We start from the raw sequence: 26,563 nt of genomic DNA on the forward strand, positions 1-26,563 counted from the left end.
GCTCTACATCAATATTTGGGGAATTATTAGATCGACGATTCTTATAATAACCAGAATACACCCAGACTTCAGATTTGGTTCTCTTTGAAGGCGGAAAAATGCTGTGAGGGCCGCTACTATCATGTCCTCCCTCCAAGTCTTCTTCAAGTTGCGCCTCAAGTTTTCCACTGTTATCGGCCACAGCGGTTCCCATGGTTATTAAAACTTAAATAGTAACCTTCACCGGTGGGAATTTTCGATGGTTTACCTTGACACCGGTAACCGTTATATCCCTAGTGCTGATCATTTCAGGTTTTGCAGTACTGGCACAAGTCTAATTGTCTGTTCAGGACGAATTAATCTGTGTTCGTCTGGTAATGCGTCTGGTTTTTATCTGAAATAGTTACGTTTCGTTTTGATTGAAAGTAAAGAGAGTTGTGTGCATAAGCCTCTTGTTTACAACTCACAACACAAGCGCCACCTGCTTATTGCATCTTGCTCAAGCGCAGAACGTACACATTACAGTGGAGTTGACAGCAGCAGTTATCAGGACCCTCAGCTGATCTGTGATGTGTGTTGTTTTGTGTGTCTGCAGGCTGTCAGGCTGTCTGATCACAGAGGAAGGCTGTACTTCTCTGGCCTCAGCTCTGGACCCCAACCCCTCCCATCTAAGAGAGCTGGACCTGAGGTACAATCATCCAGGAGACTCAGGAGTGAAGCAACTGTCTGCTCGACTGGCGGATCCAGGCTGTAGACTGGAAACTCTCAGGTAGGAGGAGTCCTGCTGCAGCCACAGACAGTCAGTGTGAGACTCTGTATCTGAATTGTAGATGGTTCAGTGTCTCGAGGTCTGCTTCATTTACTCCACCTCCAGTTCAGTTCAGGAGAAAAGGCAGCATAGCTTAAAGCCAAGGGTTACGAGTGAAGAGAGGAAGATGAAAAGAAGGGATGAAGATCAGTGACCAGGAGAGTCTTGTCACAAATACTAAGTTACACCTCTTTTTTCAGACTAGTTAAGTGCCTGTTCAAAATGTGCCTTTCTCATCCAAACTCATCCAAACTACTTCACACTCCACACTAACTGCAGAGGGTTATTAAAAAATTAACATTAAATCTAATTTCCACCACGTCACTGCTGTGTTATGACATTAATCATGACAATAGACCCTCTGTGTCAGATGTCTGATCAGAAAATACTGAACCTCAAATGCAAAAGATTTCTGTGACAAATAAATAAAATCAATGAACAGTGGCAGCTCCTGACACATTTCTCGGGAGGGGGCAACTGTTCTGATGAGGACTGAGGTGACCCGTTCAATGGGAGAATTAATAGGCAGCAAGACAATTGCCACATCTTGTTATTTTCTGGTCAACTTATATAGCAATACCAAATGTAACGCCTACAGGGAAAAGTTACATCCAGGAGTGTTCAACAAATAAAAGTATCTTGGCTCTACAAATGAAGATCAACAGAGAAATAAACTGTGAATCAGTTTACCTTCAAATATCTTTGAACATGGATGGATACGCTTTACCATTAATTATAAAGGGGACAACATATAAGTCAAAAACGATATCAGAAGTATTTATTTATAGCTCTTTTAAGTACCGTATTGACCCGAATATAAGACGACCCCTCTTTTCAAGACTAATCTTCAGAAAAAGACTGATAACCAAAATTGGTTCCTCAGTAACAAACTCACATCCCCTCCTGTCAATCTCTTGGAAGCGGCCGCTTAGAAGACCACGATAAGCTTTTCTCTTACTGTTAGCGTTTTCAGACGATTGGCTCTACAAATGAAGATCAACTGTGAATCAGTTTACCTTCACATATCTTTGAACATGGACGGATAAGATTGCTTTACCATTAGAATAGAATAGAATAGATCTTTATTGTTATTGTACATTGTACAACGAAATTGCAAAGCAAACGCATTATTAGTGCAAATTATAGATAAAACATAAGAACAATGATACTGGGATAAATATGAATAAAAATTATAGCTGCTGCGCAGCGATCGGGTCCAGGCTATTTTTGGCTATTTGAAGACAAGACAGTTGACAACGATGTTCATCTTGGACCACTTCAGGGTGGAACTCACAACTTCTGGAACCAAAGCCTGTCATCTATCACTCTGAGCTAATTGGCAAGTGGCAATACAACAGTGGCTTCACAAATTGATTCACTATTGTGCAGGCAGATTTGAAACCACTGTAAAAACTTCAGTTATCAAGACAAAAATCTGAAAATACACATATTGCAGCATGGAGATGTTGGTATTTGTTTTTAAAAATGATTGATTTGCTCCATAAGTGAATAACTGATGTTTAAAAATGCCGCTTGCATTGACTGCAATTATTCACATGAGAGCAGAATTCAAAATGTTCTCAAAAATTCAGTTTTTTAGGTAAAATTCCGATATTTGTCAAACATCATCTACCATGACTCTAAAAAATGTTCAATTTTTTTGTGAACATTTAAAATTTATTTATCAATTTGCAGGTATATATTGTCGTGGAAATGTTCTGCTCTTGGTGAAGAATGAAATAGAGACTTCTTGCCGGCCGACAAAGTTTTATTTTCTTTGCAAAGAAGGGTCAATCAACAAGCGAGCGGTTCAAAATGAAGAAAGACCCTGAACATCAGGAAACTTGAACATTTATGCCTGAGGAAAAACCCACCCCTTGGGTGTGTTTTGCGTCCTTTGTCTGCTGTGGGGTCGGCCCCCCTACTCAGAATGTCTTTTCACACTCTTGCCTTTCACAGGTATCGGCACCGACATCCTGGAGTGTGATTGAGGGGTCTATTGAACACAATTTAAAATACAAAAGGGTTTGAGTATATCATGAAACTTGAAAGGTTGGGTGTCTCCGAAACTTGAAATGCAATTACAAGGTCTAGACATTAAAATACACAAATGGGTTGCAAACAAAGAGATCTGATACCTTGGGGGAAAGCAGGGTGTGGAGGCATCTCAAGTAAGAAGGGAATATTAAAATTTACCACTACAATGTTTACAGTAGTGTTCACAGTCAAACATTTTCATGCACTGTAGGCAAAAACTGTTGGAGGAGATAGGTTTTTATAATTTTTGATGGACTTCATAATTTTTAATAGGTTTAAATGTACAAAAATTTCTTTAGTATTGGGGCTACAGTTTGATGAAAGTGTGGTTGATTTGTTATGAATTTTCAATGTTTTGAACTTTAGATGCTTGCCATAGCGCCACCATCAGGACTATTGGCTTGGGTTTACAGCTGAGTTAATCTGGCATGAGACTGGACCTTTATGCAAAATTTGGTTAACTTTCACCCATGATCCGGTCCAAGCTATTTGTTTTTATTTAATTCAGAAGCTTGGTGTGATGCCACCATCAGGACAACTGTCTTGTGTTTCATGTTTAGGACATCTGACATTTTGATCTGTCATCAACATCATCATCCCTGCTGGGTTTCAAACCCACAACCCCTGACAGCAAGAACCAGCTCCTAACTCACTGAGCTAACTGGCTGGAAGTGAGGCCTGCAGTGTAGCTTCATTTATCGACTCAGGGAGTCACTGTCCGGGCAGATTTCAAAAATGGTCAAAATGTCAGAAATTCTGTTACCTGAACAAAAATCTGGTAATACATATATTGCATCTTGACAGCATGGAAATGTTGGTGATTTGTTTTTAACTCTAGGTGTTTTGCTTCATAAGAGAAAATCTGATGTTTAAAAATGCCACTCTTACATTGACTCCAGTTGTTCCCATGAGAGCAGAATTCAAAATGTTCTCAAAAATTCAGTTTTTGAGATAAAATTCTGATATTTGCCAAACTTCATCAACCATGACTCCAAAATATTTATAATTTTCAGGAAGATTGAAAATGTATTTAGCAAGAATTTGAAAGTATATGTTTACAGTACTGTTTACAGTCAAACATTTTGATGCAATGTAGGCTTAATTTTTGATAAATAAAAAATACGAGAATCAACTTTTGTGGAGGACGGTCTGAAGATGCTCTCTAACAAGTTTAGTGACAATTGAGCAAAAATTGTGGGAGGAGATAGGTTTTATAAGTTTTACAGGTTTTGAAAAAAACTGAGTGATGGACTTAATAATTTGTAATGAGTTTAAGTGGACTAAAGTTTCAGCAGTAATGGGGCTACAGTTTGGTGAAAGTTTCAAAACTGTAGCATGTACTGTTGATTTTGTAGGTATTTTAGTTTTAGTTTTAGTTTAGTTTTTAAAATTTAAACGCTTAATGTGCTGCCCCCCCATTCTTTTTTGCCTTGATTGTATTCAGCGCCTCTATTGCTCTCGGGTAAAAACTGTTCTTGAATCTGTTTGTCCGGCATTTTATCGTCCTGTATCTCCTGCCCAAGGGCAGCAGTTCAAAGAGTTTATGTCCCGGGTGGGTCCCTTTTGATGTTTTGAGCTTTTTCAAGGCACCTCGCGGCGAGTGATCTTCCTGGCAGTGTTTATGACCCACTGAAGTGCTTTCCTCTCTGCCGCTCTGCAGCTGGCATACCAGCGATAGAAAGACACAAGCAGTTTTTGTAGTAAGTAAGTAAAGTCTCTGCTGTGACTTTTTGATGGTCACTGAGGTGTTCGCACTCCACGACAGGTCCTCTTCGATCTGAATGTCCAGGAACCTGAAGTCAGAGACCCTTTCCACATAGTACCCGCTGATGTGCAGTGGTTGGATACTTTCCGTTTTCTTCCTCCGGAAGTCCACGATCAACTCCTTCGTCTTGGTGGTGTTAAGGACCAGGTTATTTTCCCTGCACCACAGACTCAGCTGCTCCACTTCATTCCTGTAGGCAGACTCATCCCCCTCAGACATGAGTCCCACTACTGTGGTGTCATCTGCAAATTTAATAGTGGTGTTGCTGGCATGGGCAGAGGTGTAGTCATGAGTGTAGAGGGATTAGAGTAGGGGGCTCAGCACCCAGCCCTGGGGGGAGCCGGTGCTGAAGCTGATGGATGCTGAGAGGTGGGAGCCTACTCTCACCCTCTGAGAGCAATTTGTCAGGAAGTCCAGAATCCAGTGCAAGATGGAGGAAGACAGTCCCAGCCCCGTCAGTTTGGGCACCAGTCTGTGGGGGAGGATGGTATTGAACGCAGAACTAAAATCAACAAAGAGTAGCCTTGCATAGCTCCCCTGCTGCTCTAGGTGGTTCAGAGCAGTGTGGAGGGCTGTTGCGATAGGGTCCTCTGTAGATCTGTTTGTCCTGTACGCAAACTGGTGAGAGTCCAATGCATTTGGCAGACTTAAGACGAACCAGAGTTTCAAAGCACTTCATAATGATCAATGTAAGTGCCACTCGACGGTAGTCATTCAGGCTGCTTACTGCTGGTTTTTTTGGCAGTGGAACAATAACAGAGGAATTTAGACAGGGTGGGACGGTGTACTGGGACAGGGACTGGTTCAAGATCCTGGTAAAGACAACAGCCAGCTGGTCTGCAAAGTTCTTCAGTACTCGTCCAGGTACGCCATCTGGTACGGCAGCTTTCCTCGGATTCACCCCCCTTAAGGCTGATTTATGCTTCTGCGTCGCGACGACGGCGTTGCTAGGTCGTTGATGCAGACCCCTCCACGGACCCTACGCCGTAGCCTGACGTGCGCCTCCAAAAAATCCTGACTGCGCGTCACGTCGACACGTTGAGACGCGAACGGCAAGGACTGTGATTGGTCCGCGCAGAACGTGATTTCCGGCAGTTGCTTTTCCGGTCAACAGTATAACAACACCGCCACCGCATTTGTTGTTCAATATCCACGAGCTCTATCTCCAAAAACACCCGCTCCGTCTCAGTTGCCATTGTTTACTGTCTGACTGGAAGAAAACCAAGGAATCCGATATGAACCCCCCGAAACCAAACAGAGACACAGCCACACACCCCTAACCGCTTGGCGGAACAACGCGTTTCCTCGACGCAGAACTACGAATGCTCAATGACGGCGTAGGGTCAACGACGTAGCTACGCCGTCGCCGCGACGCAGAAGCATAAACCAGGCTTTAGTGTGCACCGCACCTCATGTTCCTCCAACACGAGGACGTTGTCACGGGTTGAGGGGTGTGATGTGACTGCATGTGGTTGCTCTGCCTCAAAGCGAGCGAAGAAGATGTTCAGTTCCTCCGCCAGCGAAGCGTCTCCATCAGCCACCACAAGGATGTTGAATTTGTAGCCGGTTATGTGCTGCACCCCCTGCTACACCTGCCATGTGTTGTTGCTGCTGAGGTGTCCCTCTATCCTCCTCTGGTATGCTGTCTTGGCCTCTCGGATTCCTCTCCTCAGACTGGCTCTGGCAGCACTGTGCTGTGCCCCATCACTACACCTGAAGGCCTTGTTTCTCTCCTTCAGCAGGGTCTTGATCTCTCCTGTCATCCAGGGCTTTTGATTTCGGTAGACCCGGATGCGCTTCTTGGTGGTAACAATATCCATGCAGAACTTGATAAAGCTCAGTATGGATAAAGTGTAGTCCTCCATGTCCTGCTGTTCAAAGGTGCCCCAGTTTGTTCTCTCAAAGCAATCCTGGAGCTGTTGAGAGGTGTCCTCAGGCCAGATTTTAACAGTCGGGGGAGCACTTTTCCTGAGGGGGGGTGTATACTGGGATTAACAGCACGGACAGGTGGTCGGACTGGCCCAGGTGTGGTTGTGGCTTCGCCCTGTAGCTACTCTTGATATTAGAGTATGCCTTGTCCAGAGTGTTTTCTTACCTAGTTGCACACTTGTGCTGATGGAATTTAGGGAGCTGAGTTTTCAATTCTTTATGGTTTAAGTCCCCAGCAATGATGTGCACCGCCTCAGCATATGCAGTTTGTTGACCGCTAATGGAGTCATGTAACAGTCCGAGAACTGAGCTAGCACTAGCTGCCGGTAGTATGTAAACAGCAGTTAGCATGACAACATTAAACTCCCGTGGAAAGTAGATGGGCCTGCATTTCACAGTAACGTACTCAAGGTCTGAAGGACAGTGACTGGTAACAGTAGCCGTTTTTAGACAGAACACCAAGCCGGCAAATTGCCCACCCTTTTGGCGGCTCGGTCCGCGGTTTTAGACAGAGGGCGGCAAATTGGGGGTCTGTTGTGGTCCTCCGATTTTCCGCCTCGGGGGGTACACTTATTTCCGCCTCGCCTGCTATCTAAAAACGAGGCGGCAATGTGCCGGCCTCTGTGTGACGTGGGCGGAGGTTTAAAACCAGGAAACAGCTGATCACAGCAGTTAGTCCTTCATCTCACCTGCTTGATGTTGTGTCGGAAAGCTAAGGACAGTCGCTTCTAGGGCTGCACGATTCTGGAAAGAATGTGAATCACAATTTTTTTGCTTAGAATTGAGATCACGATTCTCTGGCTCGATTTTTTTCACAAAATATTTACTGCACTGATGAGTAAAAACACATTGTAGTATGGGAGGACTTCTGACTGATGTTACTGATGTAGGAGGATGTTGGAGGGAGGCAGAGATCATCTGAGAGCGATTAAAACACAGTGTTTCTTTAAACAGACATCTGGAGACACATGTCAGATGTTAGGAACTTGCTGTGAAGCTCCAACTGGACGAGACTTCTGCCTCACAACAATCACTGATCACGTTGGTCATTTTCTCCTGAAGCTAACGTCTGCAGCCATCAATAATAACTGTTACAGCAGCTAATCAGCCGAGATCTGAGGAGCTGCTGTCAACTCTGAGAGAGGTGTGTGCAGCAGAGTCAGTAAATGTTGGATCTTAAAGCTGCCATGTGAAAACTACATTACTGTAGACAAACGTGAAAGACGCTGCAGATGGAGACAGCTTTTATTTTGTAGCCTGCTGCAGTGTGATTATTGGAAAGACTTTCAGAATAAAAGGGGAATGTAAATGATGAACAGTAGCCGTGTGCAGTGATATAGATCATTGAGGATGACGAACACCGAGATGCATCCAGAATCGTCGACAGCTGAATCGTAATGGAATCGTGAGGCCGCTGAAGATTCACACCTCTAAAATGTTTGTTACATGAAGAATGCAAAAGTCAAATGTAGTTTGTTTTCTAAAGTGCACATAGCACTCCTTCATCCTCCACCATTGATAGTGGCCTCATGTGTGTTAGCAGCATACTGAGGATACCATCAGTCAGAACAGCTGCTGGCTGTGGTGTCATGGGGCGTCCTTCCTCACAACGTAGTCACCATGTTGACTTGTTTCTTTGTCAAGTGACACACACAATATTATATCATATCAGTTTGCATAGTAGCACAATTGACATGAAGCTCAGTGAACTCAGTACACGCCTTGTTGTTTTAGTTCATATCTGCTGATGTAAAGAGCAAATACAGACCAGGGCCCGTATTCACAAAGACTTTTATCTTAATGTTAGGAGGACTCCTAAATCGGACTAAAAGTTTTTATGTAGGAGTCGTTTCTTAAAAGTAATTCACAAAGCTGCTGAGACCTACTTTTAGTTATGAAAACAGTGAACTCCTAAACTAGAAGTGACTCTCTGTTGCTATGGATGACGTCATTTTATAAGGACGCACTTAGAAGCGGTGACAACAGTGATTGGCTGTTGAGTGACAGGGCAGCCCACTGAAAAGTCATGTAGGCTACGCAATGCATGAAGGGAAAATAAGGAAGTTGCCTACAAGCCCATGACAAAGCCTCTGAAAAGATATTGGATAAAGAAATGTATTTATGATGAAAATTAAGTGCTGTAGTGATAATATTAGTCCCGTGTGAATCGGCATCTCTGTGATTTGGGGTCGTTTTTTGTTTTTCTAAAGGTTTTTTGTGTTTTCCACCTTTTTCTGCCTTTTTCCCGGTCGAGAATTATGGAGGCTGCGTTGGGAATTATAAATGAAAGTTTTGACAGCATTTTGGGTGCAAATTCAGGAGGCTCATCAGAAGAGTGAAATCTGGAAAGATGATTAGATGGATTACATGCATGGCAGCATGCGGTAAGGAACATTTTTCTAACTTTCAACAGGCTCACCTGTTATTATATTAAAAATATCCATATCTAACAGTTGTGCTGCTCCAGTAAAGGCTCCGGTGAGATCGACCTGGGATAATGTCAGTAAATTAGAGTTAAAACACAGACTTTGCTTATCCTGTGTGAATGTGCTGCACGAAACACAGACATGGTGGGATCATTTCTACATCACTTCAGGTCTCCAGGTAATACTAGTCCCATGCGAAGAGCTGCATTTTCCCCGTAGCCAAATACCGGAGTGTTGCAAAACATTTTAACTCTGGCATTATTGGATTGTTTCGGTTGATTGTGAACGTTATTGCGTCCCTCACCAACTCAACCACAACTTCAGTCCCTTCGCGGTCCATCCGACATCGTTTTAATAATTCCCTGTTATTTAGCGTCTCCAGAACATTCGGCTGTGACCAGGTCTTAGTGAGTCAGGAGTCCTCTGGACTACTTCTAAGGTCTCCCAGACTTAGCTGCTACTTTTAGGCTTAAAATGTTTTGTGAATAACTCTTATTTTCAAAAATTAGGAGTCTTTAAGTTACGACTGACACGCCCATTATTTTTAGGAGTTGCTCCTAAATTCAGATGTTAGGAGCTACTTTTAGCCTTAAGATTCTTTGTGAATACGGGCCCAGGCCTGTACAATAAAACACAACAACAACAGAGCAGCACTTCCTCACAACATGTGAAAAGTAGAAACATATCAGAGAAACACATGTTAAACATGTAATAGATTCCATGTTAAACATGTAATAGATTACATGTTCAACATGGAATAGATTACATCTTAAACATGTAATAGATTACATGTTAAACATGGAATAGATTACATGTTCAACATGGAATAGATTACAAAGGCTTTGTTGAGCCAGTAGATGCAGAAACATGAACAGTCCTACTAGGGGAGAACCCAAAGAGCTGTGATCCAGCAGCAGTCTATGTTCTGCTGCCACAAACTGAGGGACAGTGAGTGACAGTCAGCTGACAGTTGTTCATCTTATATGTGATGACACTTATTATTTAGTGTTGTGCTGTTATTGTCAGCTTTGGTTACACTTATATCTATGTTGTGTTTTCATCTACTGTACTAGTCTTTACACTACAATCTTCTTCTTCTTTTCTTGCTTTGGCCACATGTTTGTGTCACATCGTGCCAATAAAGACATTTTGAATTTAGAACAGTAAATAAAAAGATAAATGTACATTGTGAATGCAGCCTGAGCCATGCACTGAGAATAAAAAGGACATGTAATATATATTTTAACACGACAGATGTGCTCAAGTTTCTCTGTGAAGAAATAAAGACTTGACTTCAGACGATCTCTGACTACCACATGAAATATTGTAAAACCTCCTCTGATGTCCTCCAGTGTCTCTGACTGTACTTCAGCTAATTACCCACCAGGGGGCGACACTGATCCATCACAGACCTGAGAGCACAGACGGAAGCTGTTTCTGTCTTAAACGTTGGTTGTTACATTGAAACCTGTAATGTAGCCGGGCCCTAATCTTGTGTTTGCAGGAACAACAGGTTTACTAATGGATGAAGTGGATCAGGTCCAAAAGTTCATCCTGTCCAAACTTTAGTCAGTCAGCCTGTCCAACAAACAAATCCTGCTGCTCATTAAAACACTGAACAATAAGTGACTAAAGGGACAGACACTACGGATCAGTGGAGACAGCTTCTGGCTTTGAAACCTTTACTAAGTCACTATATTATATCATATCAGTTTGCATAATGGAGGCTGTTGGACCAGGACCCCTGTTTTATCATCAGACTGGCAGAACATGCTTCCAGTTAATGGACTCCTCAGCTGGACATCCTCCTTCTTTACCTTGTAACTTATCACTCATGCTGACACCTGCAAAGACAGAAAATATTATCAAGCTAGCTAGTGTTGTTATCTAACTACAAAGGGTCATTTGATGCTACATGCTAACACATGCTGTCAACATAATAATTATGAATGTAGGCTACATGTAGCAGCCTAATCGCTACCTCAGAATAATAAGGTTCTATCTGCGTTCACATCAGTTTTCAGATATTGAGGTTTAAAGTTTTAGCATTGCAAATAACAAAACTGAAACATGGAGCACATTTCTTTATAGCAGCAGAGTTACATACACCATAAATGTATTCTACATCTGAGATATCACAATTCTACAAAGGAACAATGATTATCACAGAATTTTAACAATTTACTGATACATACTGTTGGAATGTTCAATTTATATGATAAAAAGTGTCTTTTTATTGGTTAATATGTTAAATCTTCACTTGCTTCAGTCCCTCCTGCAGGTGATCTCTTTCTTTTATTCCCTCTCCGCCTGCATTTTCCTCTCTACAAGCACATTACAACACCATCAGAGCAACAAATACAGTCACATCCAAACAATGCCTTGCCAAACATCAGTTCAAAGTAGATTTTCATGCCAAGACTAGCGCTAGGTAGCGCTATCTAACGTTAGCTAGCATTAGCTAACATGATTCAATCATATACATCATTTCCAACTTGATTTGAATCATATTGTAAGACTAGTTACTGCTAACGCTAACTTGTATCACATTCTAAATCTAGTTACTGCTAGCTGACATAAGCTAACGCTGATACTAATAAACATTAGCAGGGCTGCCAAGTTTCAGAAAATGACAAGAGTGAGACTTTAGCAGTTTAGCCATAAATTTGGCCTTTTTTAACATCGATTTATTCCTTAAGACTGATGTCCTCACCTCAAACTTAATAAACCAGATATTAGAAATGAAAATTGTAACAACAATTTTGACAAAATACATATATCAGGGTTCTAGCAGTTTTCAGTAAGTCAAATTTAAGACCTTTTTAAGACATTTTAAGACCATAAAAATGTAAGACCTTCACGACGCATTAGGAAAAAACATTAAAATAAATTCTGAAAGAATCATTTTATTACAATCCATCCATCCATCCATCCATTTTTGTCCGCTTATCCGGGGCCGGGTCGAGGGGGCAGCTGCCTGAGCAGGGACACCCATACTTCCCTCTCCCCAGACACTTCCTCTCGCTCTTCTGGGAGGATCCCGCTGGATGGTTTGCCAGAATTTCTTCGAGGCCGACCGGTACTCCTCCTCCATGGCCTCACCGAACTCTTCCCAGACCTGAGTTTTTGCTTCCATGACTGCCCGTGCTGCCGCATGCTTGGCCTGCCGGTACTCATCAGCTGTCTCAGGAGCCAGCCAGGCTCGGTAGGACTACTTCTTCAGCTTGACAGCATCCCTTACTTCCGGGGTCCACCACCGGGTTCAGGGATTGCACCGGAGACCTTACGGCCACAGCTCCGGACAGCCGCGTCAACAATGGAAGTGGAGAACATGGTCCATTCGGACTCAATGTCCCCAGCCTCCCTCGGGATCTGGTCAAAGCTCTCCCGGAGGTGGGAGTTAAAGATCTCCCTGACAGAGGGTTCTGCCAGACGTTCCCAGCAGACCCTCACGATATGTTTGGGTCTGCCAGGTCTGTTCAGCTTCCTCCCCTGCCAGCAGATCCGACTCACCACCAGGTGGTGATCAGTTGACAGCTCAGCCCCTCTCTTCACCCGAATGTCCAAGACATACAGCCGGAGGTCAGATGACACGACCACAAAGTCAATCATTGACCTCCGGCCTAGGGTGTCCTGGTGCCACGTGCACATATGGCCACCCTTATGCTTGAACATGGTGTTTGTTATGGACAAACTGTGACTAGCACAGAAGTTCAGTAACAAAACACCACTCGGGTTCAGATCGGGGAGGGAGTTCCTCCCAATCACACCCCTCCAGGTAACACTGTCGCTGCCCATGTGGGCGTTGAAGTCCCCCAGGAGAACGACGGAGTCCCCGGTTGGTACACTCTCCAGTACCCCTCCCAGGGACTCCAAGAAGGCCGGGTACTCTGCACTGCTGTTCGGTCACCGCCGAGACAACTGTGAGACTCCTGTCCCCGACCCGAAGGCGCAGGGAAACGACCCTCTCGTTAACCGGGGAGAACTCCAACACATGGCGGCTGAGCTGGGGGGCTATAAGCAAGCCCACACCAGCTCGCCGCCTCTCACCGCAGACAACTCCAGAGTGGAAGAGAGTCCAGCCTCTCTCAAGGAGTTCCAGAGCCCAGACTGTGCGTGGAGGTGAGCCCGACTATTTCTAGCCGGTACCGCTCAACCTCCCGCACCAGCTCAGGCTCTTTCCCCCCAGTGAGGTGACATTCCATGTCCCCCTGGCTAGAGTCACCATCCGGGGATTCGGCCGCCGAGGCCCCCGCCCACGACTGCCACCCATATCCCACTGCACCGGCCCCTTCTGAACCCTCCCTCGAGTGGTGAGCCCACGGGAGGGCAGGCCCACGTCACTCATTCGGGCTGCGCGAGCCCCAACCCCAGGCCTGGCTCCAGGGTGGGGCCCCGGTAATGCCAATCTGGGCGACATGAACGTCCTCGGTGTTGGTCTTTCATTAGGGGCTTGTGAACCGATCTTAGTCTGACCCATCACCCAGGACCTGTTTGCCTTGGGAGACCCTACCAGGGGCATTAAGCCCCGTACTACATAGCTCCTAGGATCATTCAGGTGCTCAAACCCCTCCACCACGATAAGGTGCCGGTTCAATATCGTATATTTAACGATATAATGATTTCAGTAACATGAACAGGCAAAAAACAAACTTGCCTTTAAATAGAGTATATTTAATTTCATGTTAATTAAAAAGCGCACTGCAACTTACAAATGCAAGAAAAAGAAGCACCCGCTCTCTCTCTCTCTCTCTCTCACACACACACACACTCACCCGCTCTCTCTCAATTTCAACAAGCTTTATTGGCATGACTGTGGTTCACAATATTGCCAAAGCGTACAGGACTACAGAAAAAAAAATGAAATAATAATAAACAATAATAATGATGATGATAACAATAACAATAATAGCAATAATAACAACAATAATAAACAGTATATCAGTGTGCAGGTAAGAACCCAGTCAGGATCAGCTGGTTCAGGTGTTGTTGTGCAGCTCGTCTCTTCTCCTGTGGCAGCATTCACAGATCTCGCTGCATCTACAGCAGTGCCAGTTTTTTCTCCCAGTAAATGTTGTAGTTTTTCTTGGTCTGATAGTTTGGGGAAGTCTGGGGTTGTCTGTGATTTTAATGTATATCTGGTTCTGAGATCTGTGAATGTGTCACAGTGCAGCAGGAAGTGCTGCTCTGTCTCCACCTGTCTGTGTGGACAGAACCGACACAGCCGGTCGTCTCTGGACAGCCGGGTCTGTCTGTGTGGACAGAACCGACACAGCCGGTCCTCTCTGGACAGCCGGGTCTGTCTGTGTGGACAGAACCGACACAGCCGGTCGTCTCTGGACAGCCGGGTCTGTCTGTGTGGACAGAACCGACACAGCCGGTCCTCTCTGGACAGCCGGGTCTGTCTGTGTGGACAGAACCGACACAGCCGGTCCTCTCTGGACAGCCGGGTCTGTCTGTGTCTGCCGCTCTCTAAGGCCCGGCTGTGGTTGCTGAGTCTGTACATAGTCCAGGTTTTCCTCAGTCTCGGGTCAGTTACAGAGCTCAGATAATCTGCCATGGAGTATTGTCTGTTTAGGGCCAAATAGCATTGGAGTTTGCTTTGGGTTTTGGTTGCGGATGTCCAATAGTTGATGTAATTGTCTTTTTCTTTTGCTATAATTTGGTGGGGCTGGATGGTGTGAGGGCGGTCTTGGTGCCCGGTGCTGTTGGAGCTCAGCCTGTGGACCAGCTGGCTGAGGGGACTCCCTTCTTTGCTCTCCTCTTGGCATCGTAGGGCTTTGTAGTGGTAGGAGCTGGGCTCGCTGGCTCTGAGGTGTTGGTAGAACTTTATTGCTCTGTTTTGGATCAGAACTAACAGGGGAAATTGGCCCAGTTCAGCTCTGCATCTGTTGTTGGGGGTGTTCCTGTGAACTTTGAGGATGCTTTTGCAGATCTCAGTGTGCAAGCTTTCCATTGGGTGTTTGTCCCATTTTTGGAAGTCTTGGTTCATGAGAGGGCCCCACACTTCACTACCATACAATACAACTGGTTCAGTTATCGATTGAAATATTTTGATCCAGATTTTGACAGGGATGTCTATGTTTGAAGACTTTTTTATAGTCCAGAATGCTCTTCTACCTTTTTCTCTGAGATCCTTAATGGCCAGATTGAAATTTCCCGTCGATGTGATATTTAGTCCTAGATATGTGTAGCTGTGTGTGTGTTCTCTGTCCGTAGAGTCCAGGTGGAACCTGTGGGGATGTTTCTGACTCTGTCGTTTCTGGAAGACCATGACTTTTGTCTTGTCCAGGTTAACGGTCAGGGCCCGGGTCTGACAGAACTTTTGCAGGTGATCTAGTTGCTTTAGTAGAGCCTCCTTTGATGGAGCGAGCAGTATTAGGTCATCTGCAAACAGTAAACATTTGACTTCTGTGTCAGAGAGGGTGAGACAAGGGATCTCTGACTCTTCCAGGGATTTAGCCAGTTGGTTGATGTAAATGTTAAACAGGGTGGAGCTCAGACTGCAGCCCTGCTTCACTCCTCTACTGTGGGGGAAGAAGTTTGTTTCCCTAGTTCCAGTTTTGACAGCACATTTATCATTTATATACATTGTCTTAATAATATCGTAGATTTTTCCTCCAATACCTTTTCCTAGTAATTTCAGAAACAGACCATGATGCCAAATTGAGTTGAATGCTTTCTTGAAATCTACAAAACAAGAGAAGATGGTGTTGTTGTTCTGGTGGACGTGTTTCTGGATGAGGGTGTGGAGGGTGTAGATGTGGGCAGAGGTTTTGTGTTGTGGTGTAAAACCAATCTGACTCTTGTTCAGGACTTTGTGCTCACTGAGGAAGTTTTGCAGTCGACTGTTTAAGATGCTGCAGAATAACTTCCCCAGGTTGCTGCTGACACATATGCCTCTGTAACTGTTTGGATCATATTTGTCTCCACTGTTGAAGATTGGAGTGATAAGCCCTTGGCTCCAGGGGTCAGGAAAATTTCCAATGTTAGGTATGAGATTGAATAATTTCAACATGGCAGTTTTGATTTTCTGGCTGCTAAACTGGAACATTTCATTTAAGATGCCATCAGGGCCACTTGCTTTCCTCGCTGCAGGGCCTGGATCTTAGCCAGCAGCTCCCCTTCATTAATCTCATAATCTAATCTAATCTTGTTTGTCTTTAATGATTGATTCAAGGATTTCTAGTTTGATGAGCAGATTATTTTGGTCTGAATCCAGTGTGATCGCACTGTATAGATTTTCAAAATGTTTCTTCCATATTTCCCCGTTTTGAATAGCCAATTCTTCCTTGTTTGATTTGTTGAATGAATGCCATTTTTTCCAAAAATTGTTTGAGTCAATGGACTCCTCAATTTCTTCAAGTTGACGCTGTTCATGCTGCTCCTTTTAAGCTCTCAGTGTTTTTCTATATGATTTCAATGTTTCCCAGTACTGGAGGCGGAGCTCATGATTGTCAGGTTGTCTGTGTTTTTCATTGGATAATTTTTGGAGTGTTTTTCTCAGACACCTGCAGTCAGAGTCAAACCACTTTTCATTAGCTGAGTTTGAACTTTGATACTCAGATTGTTTCAGATTGGATAGAGATGTGTAGAGACCAAAGGAGTCCCCTCGAAGCCGACCGCTGACGATGCACAGACCCAGCGTGCGACACAACTGCAGCAGTTGCTGCCCGTTTCTGTTGACGGTTTTGTCAAAGTTGTTCCTGTTTCGGTGTGAAGGAGAGGGGATGTTGATCTGGCCAGGTATATGTCTGTCTCCCTGTGCATTGATCCAATCTGGTTCTGTGCCTGTTCTGGCGTTAAGGTCACCACAGGTCAGCACGTTTCCCTGTGTCTGGTAGAAGCTGATCTCATCCTCAAGGATGGAGAAGCTGTTTCCGTTATAGTAAGGGGACTCTGATGGGGGGATATAGGCTGTACACATGAATATGTCTCTGTCTGTGGAGACCACCTCTTTTTTTATTTTGATCCAAATTGAGAAATCTCCTTTTTTGAGTAATTGGATTGAGTGAGTGAGGTTCGTCTTGTACCAGATCAACATCCCTCCTGAATCTCTGCCTTGGCTTACACTTCTCAGTTTGGTTGATGGGAAAATGATTTCTCTATAACCTAAAGGACAACCAGTGGGCATGTCTCCTCTATTCCAAGTCTCCTGCAAAACAATGGGCCTCAGTCACCAATATCTTCTTAGATTCTTTCTTAAGTTGTTCTTAAGAGGTTCCTTAAGAAACTCCTACGTCAGATTCACCAACTTGTTCGTATGCCTCAGAATTGTTCGCAGCTGTGTTCTTACATTGATGAAAGCCGCAGGAGCAATATATATGCCATGGTTTTGCGAGCCTTGGATGGAGAAATGCCACGTATAAATGGGGGGGGGGGGGGGGGGGTTAGTAATTGATGGCATGTTTCCAATTTACTTGATTAATTTTAATTATTTTATTTTACTTAATTTATTTTAACCCTAACCCTGAGTGTTCGTAGGATTTGTTCTTGCCTAAGAAAAAATCCTAGATAAGAAAAAATTAATGAATACCACAATCTTCGTAAAATCTTCGTAAGTGGGACTTAAGAACAAATTTGTTCGTAAGAACGGTTCATGGATGAGGCTCATTGATATCTGATTTCTTCAATTCTTTCTTAAAGTCTGGGGTCTTGCTCTTAAGGCCAAAAGCAGAAGACCTCAGACCCTGGATGTTCCAACGTGAGATTACAAAAGATTTAGATGTCATTAGGTTTAGAACTCAACATGTAGCGTTCTGTGTTAAAATGAGATAAACCTCCAATCCTTATTGTCAATGAAGAGATTTGGAACATGTTAGGTATCAGGAGTTTGGACCTAATAATATTATAACCCTTTAACATGGATGACTAAATAAATAAGTAAATATGTACAATAATAGATAATAATAATTAAAATAAATCAATAAAATGATAAAATAATAATAATAAAATAAAACAGAAGTAAACACTCTAGGGTTGTCTACTGTGTTTGACCTATCAGGTGGGAGCAGAGCAGGCTGAGCATGTGCTGGATGTCTCTCAGCTGGCTGTGTGGAGGTGTAGGGGTGGGGTTAGAGGTTGGAAGGGTAAGTGGGGGGTCTGCTGCTCTCCTCACCACCTGAGCGTAGCTCAGTGGGCCAGGGCGTGGCTCCTGGTGACGGTGCCGGGGTGGGGCTCCTGGGGGCAGGAGGGGCCCTGGTCGGGTGTGAGGGGGTCTGTAGGCCCCTGGTGGGGTCGTCGTGTAGGGGTATGAAGATGGTGAGGTCTCTGTGGGGGTGGTCTGGATGGTCTGGATGGCAGTCTGGGGGTGCTGCGGGCCGACCTGTTCCTTGTGTGGGGGGTGGACTGGTCTCGGTTGAGAGCGACGTCCTTCAGTGTACGGGCGAAGATTGGGACTGTGTTTTTGAGTAGATGGACGTGGTCATGAAGGCAGCTGATGTCCAGGGTGGGGTGGTGGGCCAGCTGGACGTTGGGCCTCAGGACGCAGTCTCTGGAGACGCTGCTGTTGATCCTGTGGATGGTGTCAGGGTGGAAGTCTTTCCTGGGCAGCAGGGTTGATATAACCACTCTACTGTTGGGGAAGGTGCTGGAGGCTTTTTCTATCACTCCTTTGAGTGACTCTGACACTCTCTCTCTCTCTCTCACACACACACTAATGACGCTAATGCTATCTAATGTTAGCTAATGCAAGCTAACGGTAACTTGTATCATATTCTAAATCTAGTTACTGCTAGCTGATGCAAGCTGACGCAAGCTAATGCTAACACTAATTAACATTAGCTAACGCTAACTTCTATCATATTCTAAGTCTAGTTACTGCTAGCTAACATTAGCTAACGCTAACTAACATTAACTAATGCACGCTAACGCTAACACTTATGTTAGCTAACACAACACAATTTGTACCATATTCTAAGTCTAGTTACTGCTAGCTAACACCAGCAAAATGTTAGCTAATGCAAGCTAACGCTAACACTAACTAACGTTAGCTAAAGCAAACTTGTATCATATTCTAAGTCTAGTTACTGCTAACTAACCCAAGCTAGTGTAAGCTATATGTCACTCCTGTGCAAAGAATAGCTCATGCTAGTTAACATTAGCTAACGCAAGCTAACATAGGAATCATTTCCTTGCCAAACATCATTTCCAACTTGATGTGAATCATATTGTAAAATGAGTTACTGCTAGCTAACGTTAGCTAACGCTAGCAGTAAATAGTCTTAGAATATGATTAAAATCAAGTTGGAAATGATGTTTGGCAAGGAAATGCCAAGCTAATGTTAGCTAACCCTAGCTAGCCAGACTAGACTTAGATAATAACACTAATTTGTATCATATTCGACACTCTCTTCAGCCAGCTCCAGAAGCAGACTCAGTCTTTGTCCGGGGAATCATGCAGCAGTACACACAGTTTTTCTGACTGCAGCGTACATTATTTAATATCAGCAGTAGCAGGCCGCCAAATTATGAAGGAACGACTTCCTTTGCGGAAGGTGTTGTATGAACAAGCCTCGACGGCAGCAGTCCCTGGTGCGCGTGGACTGTGAGGGCCCGTTCATTGCTGCTTGCAGCTTTAATATGTTTTGTTTTGTTTTTTCACTTGCTGTTGATATCTGCCTCTCTTTTGCATAATGTAAGCCAAATGTCCACCCACAATTAATAAAGGGATTTCCACACCTCTACTGTACAAGGTGACAGATGACCTAACAGTTTGGATAGCAGTATTCCCCCAGAGGTAAAGTAATATACTGTCTGTTTTCTCTAGTCTAGATTCAGAGATGGACCCTAAAACCAGCAGAGCAGTGGCAGCGCTCGGCCGGCCATTCAGCCTCGGGATGTTGTACGACTGCCGCAGTGATTCTCTTGTTCCTGGTAAGGATTCACATGTAAAGGTTACTAACAATTACAATATGTGTTTGTAAATACTAAGTAATATCCAGTTTAAAGCCAAGTTTATCTGAACTTGAAGAAGTTTCAAACCAGTAAATCAAATGCTGTAAATTAATCAACGAAAGATAACCTTTCCAAGCCTTCCTTAAAAATAAAAGGCAGTTTAACGATTTCTATTCCTTTTGGCAGGCATGACACTGTGGGATGGCAATGAGCTGGAAAAAGATACAAGAGAAAGACCACAATTTAACAGCGAGTTTGAAATAGTTGCATCTGAATCAATTCAGGACAAATCTTCAGCACTAAAAGTTGAAGCTTCTCTTAAAGCAAGTTTCTTGGGTGGACTGGTTGAAGTTGACGGATCTGCAAAATACCTGAATGATACTAAGACTTCTAAAAATCAGGCCAGAGTAACACTGAAGTACGAAGCTACCACAAAGTTTGAGGCACTCTCTATGGATCATCTTGGAAGAGGCAATGTGAAGCATCCATATGTCTTTGATAAAGGGTTAGCTACACATGTAGTCACAGCTGTTCTTTATGGAGCACAAGCCTTCTTTGTCTTTGACCGTGAGGCGTCTGAAAAGGAAGATCATCAAGATGTTGAGGGTAACTTGAAGGTGATGATCGAGAAAATTCCCTGTCTTGCTGTAAAGGGTGAAGGTTCACTGAAAATGGAAGACAAAGACAGAGAAAAGGTTGAGAAATTCTCCTGCAGATTCTTTGGAGACTTTTCACTTCAGAAAATGCCGACATCCTTTCAGGATGCAATACAAGTCTATCAAAGTCTGCCAACATTGCTGGGAGCCAACGGAGAAAACGCCGTACCAATGAAGGTCTGGATGTTGCCACTGACATGTTTAGATTCTTCTGCAGCGAAACTCGTCCGTCAGATAAGTGAAACATTAGTCCAAAACTCACAGAGTGTCCTGGAGGACTTCAGTGAGCTGGAGATGAGGTGCAATGATACCCTGAAAACCACCACTTCACAGCAGTTCCCACAGATTGGCACAAAGATTAAAACCTTTAAAGAGATGTGCTCTGAGTTCAAGCTGGAATTCCAACAAACCTTGGCAAAGAAACTTCCATCAGTCCGAGGAGGAGGAGAAGAAGAAGCTGTGCTCGCAGAGATCCTGAAGAAGAGACATTCTTCTCCTTTCAACAGCAAAGACCTGAACAAGTGGATGGACTGTAAAGAGAGAGAAATTCACACCTTAAAGTCTTTCACCAACATGATGAAGAATACTGAGATTGTCTCATCTGAAACAGACCTGTACAGTGAAATTCTCAGTGCAGATCATGCTGTGTGTTTTGTTTTCACCTCACTGGGAAGTGATGAACCGTACCTCTCAACTTTATCAGAGTACTTAGAAGAATCAACCAAACCAGCTGAAGCTCGACGGTCTCGTACTCAAGATGTAGAGAAGGAACAATGGTACACCTCAAGAGAAGTAGCCGATAAAATGAGGAGTAAAGCAAAACTCTTCAGTGACTTCGCAGAGGCCAACAAGGAGAACAAGAACATTAAGTTCTTGGCAGTTGGTTCAACAGATGAGACACAGAAAGGTTCAAGCATCTACCTTTATAAAGACGGCTTCTCTGTCACTGAGAACTTTGAGCCTCCTTCAAAGCCTGAAACATTAACAGTCAGAGACATAAACCACAACAGTGTGACACTGAAGATTTCTCCAGCAAAGTTTGGAGCAGAGCACATCACCTCCTACTCTGTTGAGTACTGTGTCAGTGGACAGGATGGATGGAAAGAAAAGACGGCAGCAGGAGCTGAAGAAGTCACAGTGAGCGATCTGAGTCCAAACACAGAGTACAAGTTCGGATGCAGAGCAGTGACCTCAGTAGGTGTTGGACCAGCCAATGAAGTCAGTGGTTCCATTAAAACTTTACCACCTTGCAGCCCTCCTGGAAAACCTCAAGTTGAACCAAACTCAAGGGAGATATCAGTCAGCTGGGACAAACCTGCTGAACTCAGACAAGATGTCCAGATCTTGTGCTACATCGTGGAGTACGCCAAAACAGACAGCAGGGTGAAAGAGGAAGATCTTCACTGGAACCAAAAGATGTCAAGGACTGAAAAGACGATCATTTCAGGGCTTCAGTCAGAGACAGAATATGTCGTCAGGGTCAGATGTGATTGTGGTGAAGCTGGAAGAAGCAGAGAAAGCATCTCTTCTATTTTTGTTGTGAAAGAACCACTTGCTGATGCTGTTAAAAACAGAAGCAGTCTGCTGGAACATCAGTCAGGTCGTCTCCCTGTTTATAAAGTTCCTCTGGAAGAAGAAAGACTGAGTGTTGCAGGGTGCAGGCGTTTTAGTTTTGGGAAGGAGTCTTTCAAACGTAATCGCATCATCATGCTTCTCGGAGCAACTGGAGCTGGAAAATCAACTCTCATCAATGGGATGATCAATTACATTCTGGGTGTTGAATGGGAGGATTCATATCGGTTTAAATTAGTTCATGAGGATCTATCAAAATCACAAGCTGAAAGCCAGACTTCTGAAGTCACTGTGTACAAGATCAACCACCAGGAGGAGTTTAAAATCGACCACTCACTGACCATAGTTGACACTCCAGGATTTGGAGACACAAGAGGCATACAGAGAGACAAGGAGATCACAGAACAGCTGCGTAATCTGTTCACTGATCAGCGTGGTGTCAGTGAAATTGATGCTGTGTGTCTCGTAGCTCAGGCTGCTTTAGCTCGACTCACACCAACACAGAAATATGTGTTTGACTCTGTGCTCTCAATCTTTGGCAGAGATGTTGCAGAAAACATCAGAGTTCTGGTGACATTTGCAGATGGCCAGCTTCCACCAGTTCTAGAGGCGATCACAGCTTCAGGTGTTCCATGTCCTACAACACAGGACTGGCTGCCACTTCACTTCAAATTCAATAATTCAGCGTTGTTCGCAGACAACAAATCATCTGCAGCAGGCGGCAAGAGTGAATATGGAGACTTTGATCAGATGTTTTGGGACATGGGGACAAATAGCATGGAGAGGTTCTTTAATGCTTTGAATGTGATAGAAACCAAAAGCTTGACACTGACAAAGGAGGTCCTCAGAGAAAGACAGCAGCTCGAGAATTCAGTTGAAAATTTGCAGAAGAAAGTTAAACTTGGGTTAGCCAAGCTTGAGGAGATTAAAGAGGTAAAAGAGAAACTGAAAGATCACGAGGCAGAGATCAGCAGGAATGAGAACTTTGAGATTGAAATCACTGTCAGAAATTCTTGGAATCAGGAAGTTAAAGAAAGAAGAACAGTCAAAGAGCTGCAAGAAAGGTTCAATCAAGCAAAAGACGCTAAGAAACCTGTTGAAGCGATGATTGCAAGACTGACGGCTGAATATGATCGTGTTCAGGCTGAGGTGATGAAACTGATGGAGAGCTCTGCTCAGTGTTTAAACAGACTCAAGGAGATATCACTGATGCCAAATCCTCTCTCCACTCCAGACTACATCGACATGCTTATAGAAGGAGAGAAATGTGAGGGAAGACCAGGCTGGCAGCAACGAGTTCAGCACCTGATGACTATCAGAGAACAAGCAGAGTTCATGGCTAAATTAGAGAGAGGAGAGAAACTCCTCAGATAGATTGTAGTTAAAATACAATCTCATGAAGAGCTTCAGGTGTGAACGTAGCAGCAGGTCGATGAAGAGCTGCTGCAGCCCAGTCATGATGTTCAGCAGGTGTAACTTAATCTTAATTAATGGTATTTAAAGTAAACAGCAGCCTTCAGCTGTCGTCTGCTCTCACAGTGAAGCTCAGTCACTGTAATGTGTGACGCTGTGAGAAACATGAAGAGAGCAGTTCTGCTGTGATGATGTCAGCACACATGTAGAAAGAAATCTGATGGTGAAGAGAACAAACAAAACATTGACATCATGTTGTGAGAAATGTTGAAGTGCTGGACTAATAGAACAATCTGCTCCAATGCAACCTGATCATCAAAGTCTTTATTTTTGTCTTTTTAACATGTTATCTTTTCATTCTACTACATCAAGAAGCTGCTGGACCACACTACAAGTTCTGTACGTACGTACTTTAAACAGGATGGTGGATTTGTGAACTAACGTCTTGACCTGCTGCCTCCATTTATTTTCATGTTTGGTATGATTACGGACAAGCTTCCATTAACTTTGCAAGTCACTACTTTTGGAACCTCAAAGTTTTTAGATAATATAAAAAGACGTGTAAGGAACTTTATACTTTAACGAGGCTGAATGTGCTCCCTCCTAAACAGAGTGACCCATAACTCTGCTCACATTTTATAAAAGGGTATCCAGCTTTCTCTTTATTTATTCACTCTTATTTCAATTCATTTGGAAAATCAAGACTGCGTATGTGAAACTAGACACTGTATTAAGGGTCCAGTTGAGTGTTATTTACAGCCACTTAAACTGCATCATAAAGGTATGAAATGTGTCCTTGGATAGACAGTAATCTCAAGCGGATATGGGAGAAGGAATTGTCTTTCACGCTAGGAGGAGATTCTTTCCAACACGGAAAAATACATTAGCGAAGCCAGAGGCAAACTTATTCATTATAAGATAATAATTTTACCCCATCAAGTCTTGATAGAATGGGTTTACTTAACACCGATCTATGTTGGACGTGATCACATTATAAATGCATCATGGGAATGTTCTAAGATCTTCCCCTTGTGTGAAAATGGCTGAATTGTGAACTTCCCATGTCTCCTTGGAGACAGAACTACGGTATCACACTTGAACATATTTTTGGAATGTTAAAAACTGGCCTAATGACGTGTGCACGGGTGATTTTAAGGCGTCAGAAGGAGCCTCAGGTTCCCACGCTGAATATGTGGAGAACTCAGATGATGGAAACTGCTGCATGTGAGGTTAAAGAGTGAAAATTATTTATAGATGTTCTTTATTGCATTAAGGTCATACACTCTACCTGGATAATGCACTGCCCCTCACATCCAAATATGTCATTTATTGAATCACCTACGTCTTGTTTACAATTATCAAAAATAATAACAAACTTCAAAAAGTATTAACTCTGTGCTCGTGAAATCAAATGAACAACTAAAGACTTTGGTTACTTTCCTCCAGTAAAATTACCATTGTTGATGGTTCATCGTAACATAACCTCCTGTGTACATTGCTGAGAAACCGGGGGAGGGGACACGGCCCCCTCACCCGGCTCCGTGGACTGGCAGGTGGTGGATTTGAACCTGCCTCTTGCACCTCTAGTTACTGCAGTAGCACCGTTGGTTGCTGAACTGCCAGTTGTGTAACCCTCCACACTACCAAGTCCACTTCACATCTGGACCTCTTCTCTGGACGCCTTTCACTTTCAGCTTTTTAGTCCCACTGTTATAATAACTGAACCCAAACAAGACTTGAACCCACAACCTCAGAGCTGCTGACCAGCTTCTATCAGCTGAGCTAACAGATCTGACTGATGCTCTTTGTTTCTGTCACATTTCACTGTTTTAAACCTCAACGCTCCAAAATCAATCAGGAATCAAACCCTCGACCTCCAAACTTCCAGCGCTGGTTTCTCCTGCTGAGCTAACAGGAGGACGAGAGCAAAGAGTCTCTCAGAGGTTTTCACTCCTTCTTCTGAGCAGCAGCTTTATAAAGAGTCAGGATTCAAACCCACAACCTCCAGAGCAGCTCATCAGAGAGCTGAACGTCCTGCTTTGAGCTTCTGCCTCTTTTATTTGAAGAGCTGTGTTCAAAGCTCAGACTGACTCCAGGACTGAAGTCACAGTGTCACAACTTCCTGCCAGTCCTCCAGCACACTGAGCTACCTGCTGCAGGTGTGTCAAGCTGTCAGTCACATTGTGCTTGTAGACACAATATATTTGTCTGTGTGATTTAGCTGCTGTGATAGAAACCAGAGGGCTTTGTGACTCTCCACACAGAGATGCAGTGTGTGTGTGCAGCCACCAGAGGGCGCTCTGCCCCTGCAGATATGTGTTGGCTCTGTTGGTGCTCTGCAGAGAGACAGCATGGACACCAACGAAGAAGAAGAAGATGGAGGAAGAGGACACACTGGAATGTGTTCACGTGTGTGTGTGTGTGTGTTGACGTCACAGTTGTGTTATCACACATTTGTTCTGTTTAAACTGCATCAAGGAGAAAAATCTTGGTGTGTGTTTCTGGGATCTTGTGAGAAAGTGAAGTATTGAATAGAAGCGTTGAGATGAATTAAAGGAAGACGTGAATAAAAGTGGAGAGTTTGTAGAAATGGCGGCTTGGTTTGTAATGAAAGGAGCGAGAGGCGGCTCAGACCCGGTGTCAACATCTGTCACCTCCTGCTGAACACCAACATCACTCGGACACACAGGAAAACATTCTTCATGTAGAACATCTGCTGAATTATCAACAAGGTCCAAATAATGCAGAATGAGTCAGAGACAGAGTTTCACACACTTTAGAAAGTGTCTCCAACTCAACAACTCACTAAACTGACACATTGTGTGTGACGTCTGATTGTTACTTTAATAACTAAAAAGATAAATACTTGTAAATACTTTAAAATCAGGCGATCAGCTTTAAAATACACATATCACACTTCTCAGTCTATTTGGTGACATAAACACCTAAATTCTGCTTTCATTTGGTTCATAAATGATCAATATAGGATCAATAAATAACATAAGAACCATATTTGATCTGTAACTTATCGTATTTTATCTGATATCTGTATTTTATCTGAGAATGAACCAAAACACCAGAA

At 43.6% G+C, this 26,563-nt stretch overlaps 1 protein-coding gene across 3 annotated transcripts; it reads left to right on the top strand.

Annotated features, from left to right (window-relative positions):
• The first annotated feature begins 611 nt into the window (after nucleotides 1-611).
• On the top strand, nucleotides 612-26,071 carry LOC115576604 (verrucotoxin subunit beta-like). 3 transcript variants are annotated; one of them, XR_003982896.1, is made up of 4 exons: nucleotides 612-748; nucleotides 19,713-19,819; nucleotides 20,027-25,640; nucleotides 25,746-26,071. XR_003982896.1 is itself a non-coding variant. In XM_030409137.1 (4 exons), exons 2-4 carry the CDS (start codon nucleotides 19,726-19,728, stop codon nucleotides 23,337-23,339), a joined length of 3,063 nt encoding a protein of 1,020 aa, XP_030264997.1. In that variant the 5' UTR covers nucleotides 612-748; nucleotides 19,713-19,725; the 3' UTR covers nucleotides 23,340-26,071. The 3 variants fall into 3 exon arrangements, 2 of the variants coding, with proteins under 2 accessions (XP_030264997.1, XP_030264996.1); XM_030409137.1 differs by having other exon boundaries at nucleotides 20,027-22,878; nucleotides 23,223-26,071; XM_030409136.1 differs by having other exon boundaries at nucleotides 20,027-26,071.
• The last annotated feature ends 492 nt before the right edge of the window (nucleotides 26,072-26,563 follow it).

Source organism: Sparus aurata, chromosome 24 (genome assembly GCF_900880675.1).
Source record: "Sparus aurata chromosome 24, fSpaAur1.1, whole genome shotgun sequence".
Taxonomy (NCBI): Eukaryota; Metazoa; Chordata; class Actinopteri; order Spariformes; family Sparidae; genus Sparus; species Sparus aurata.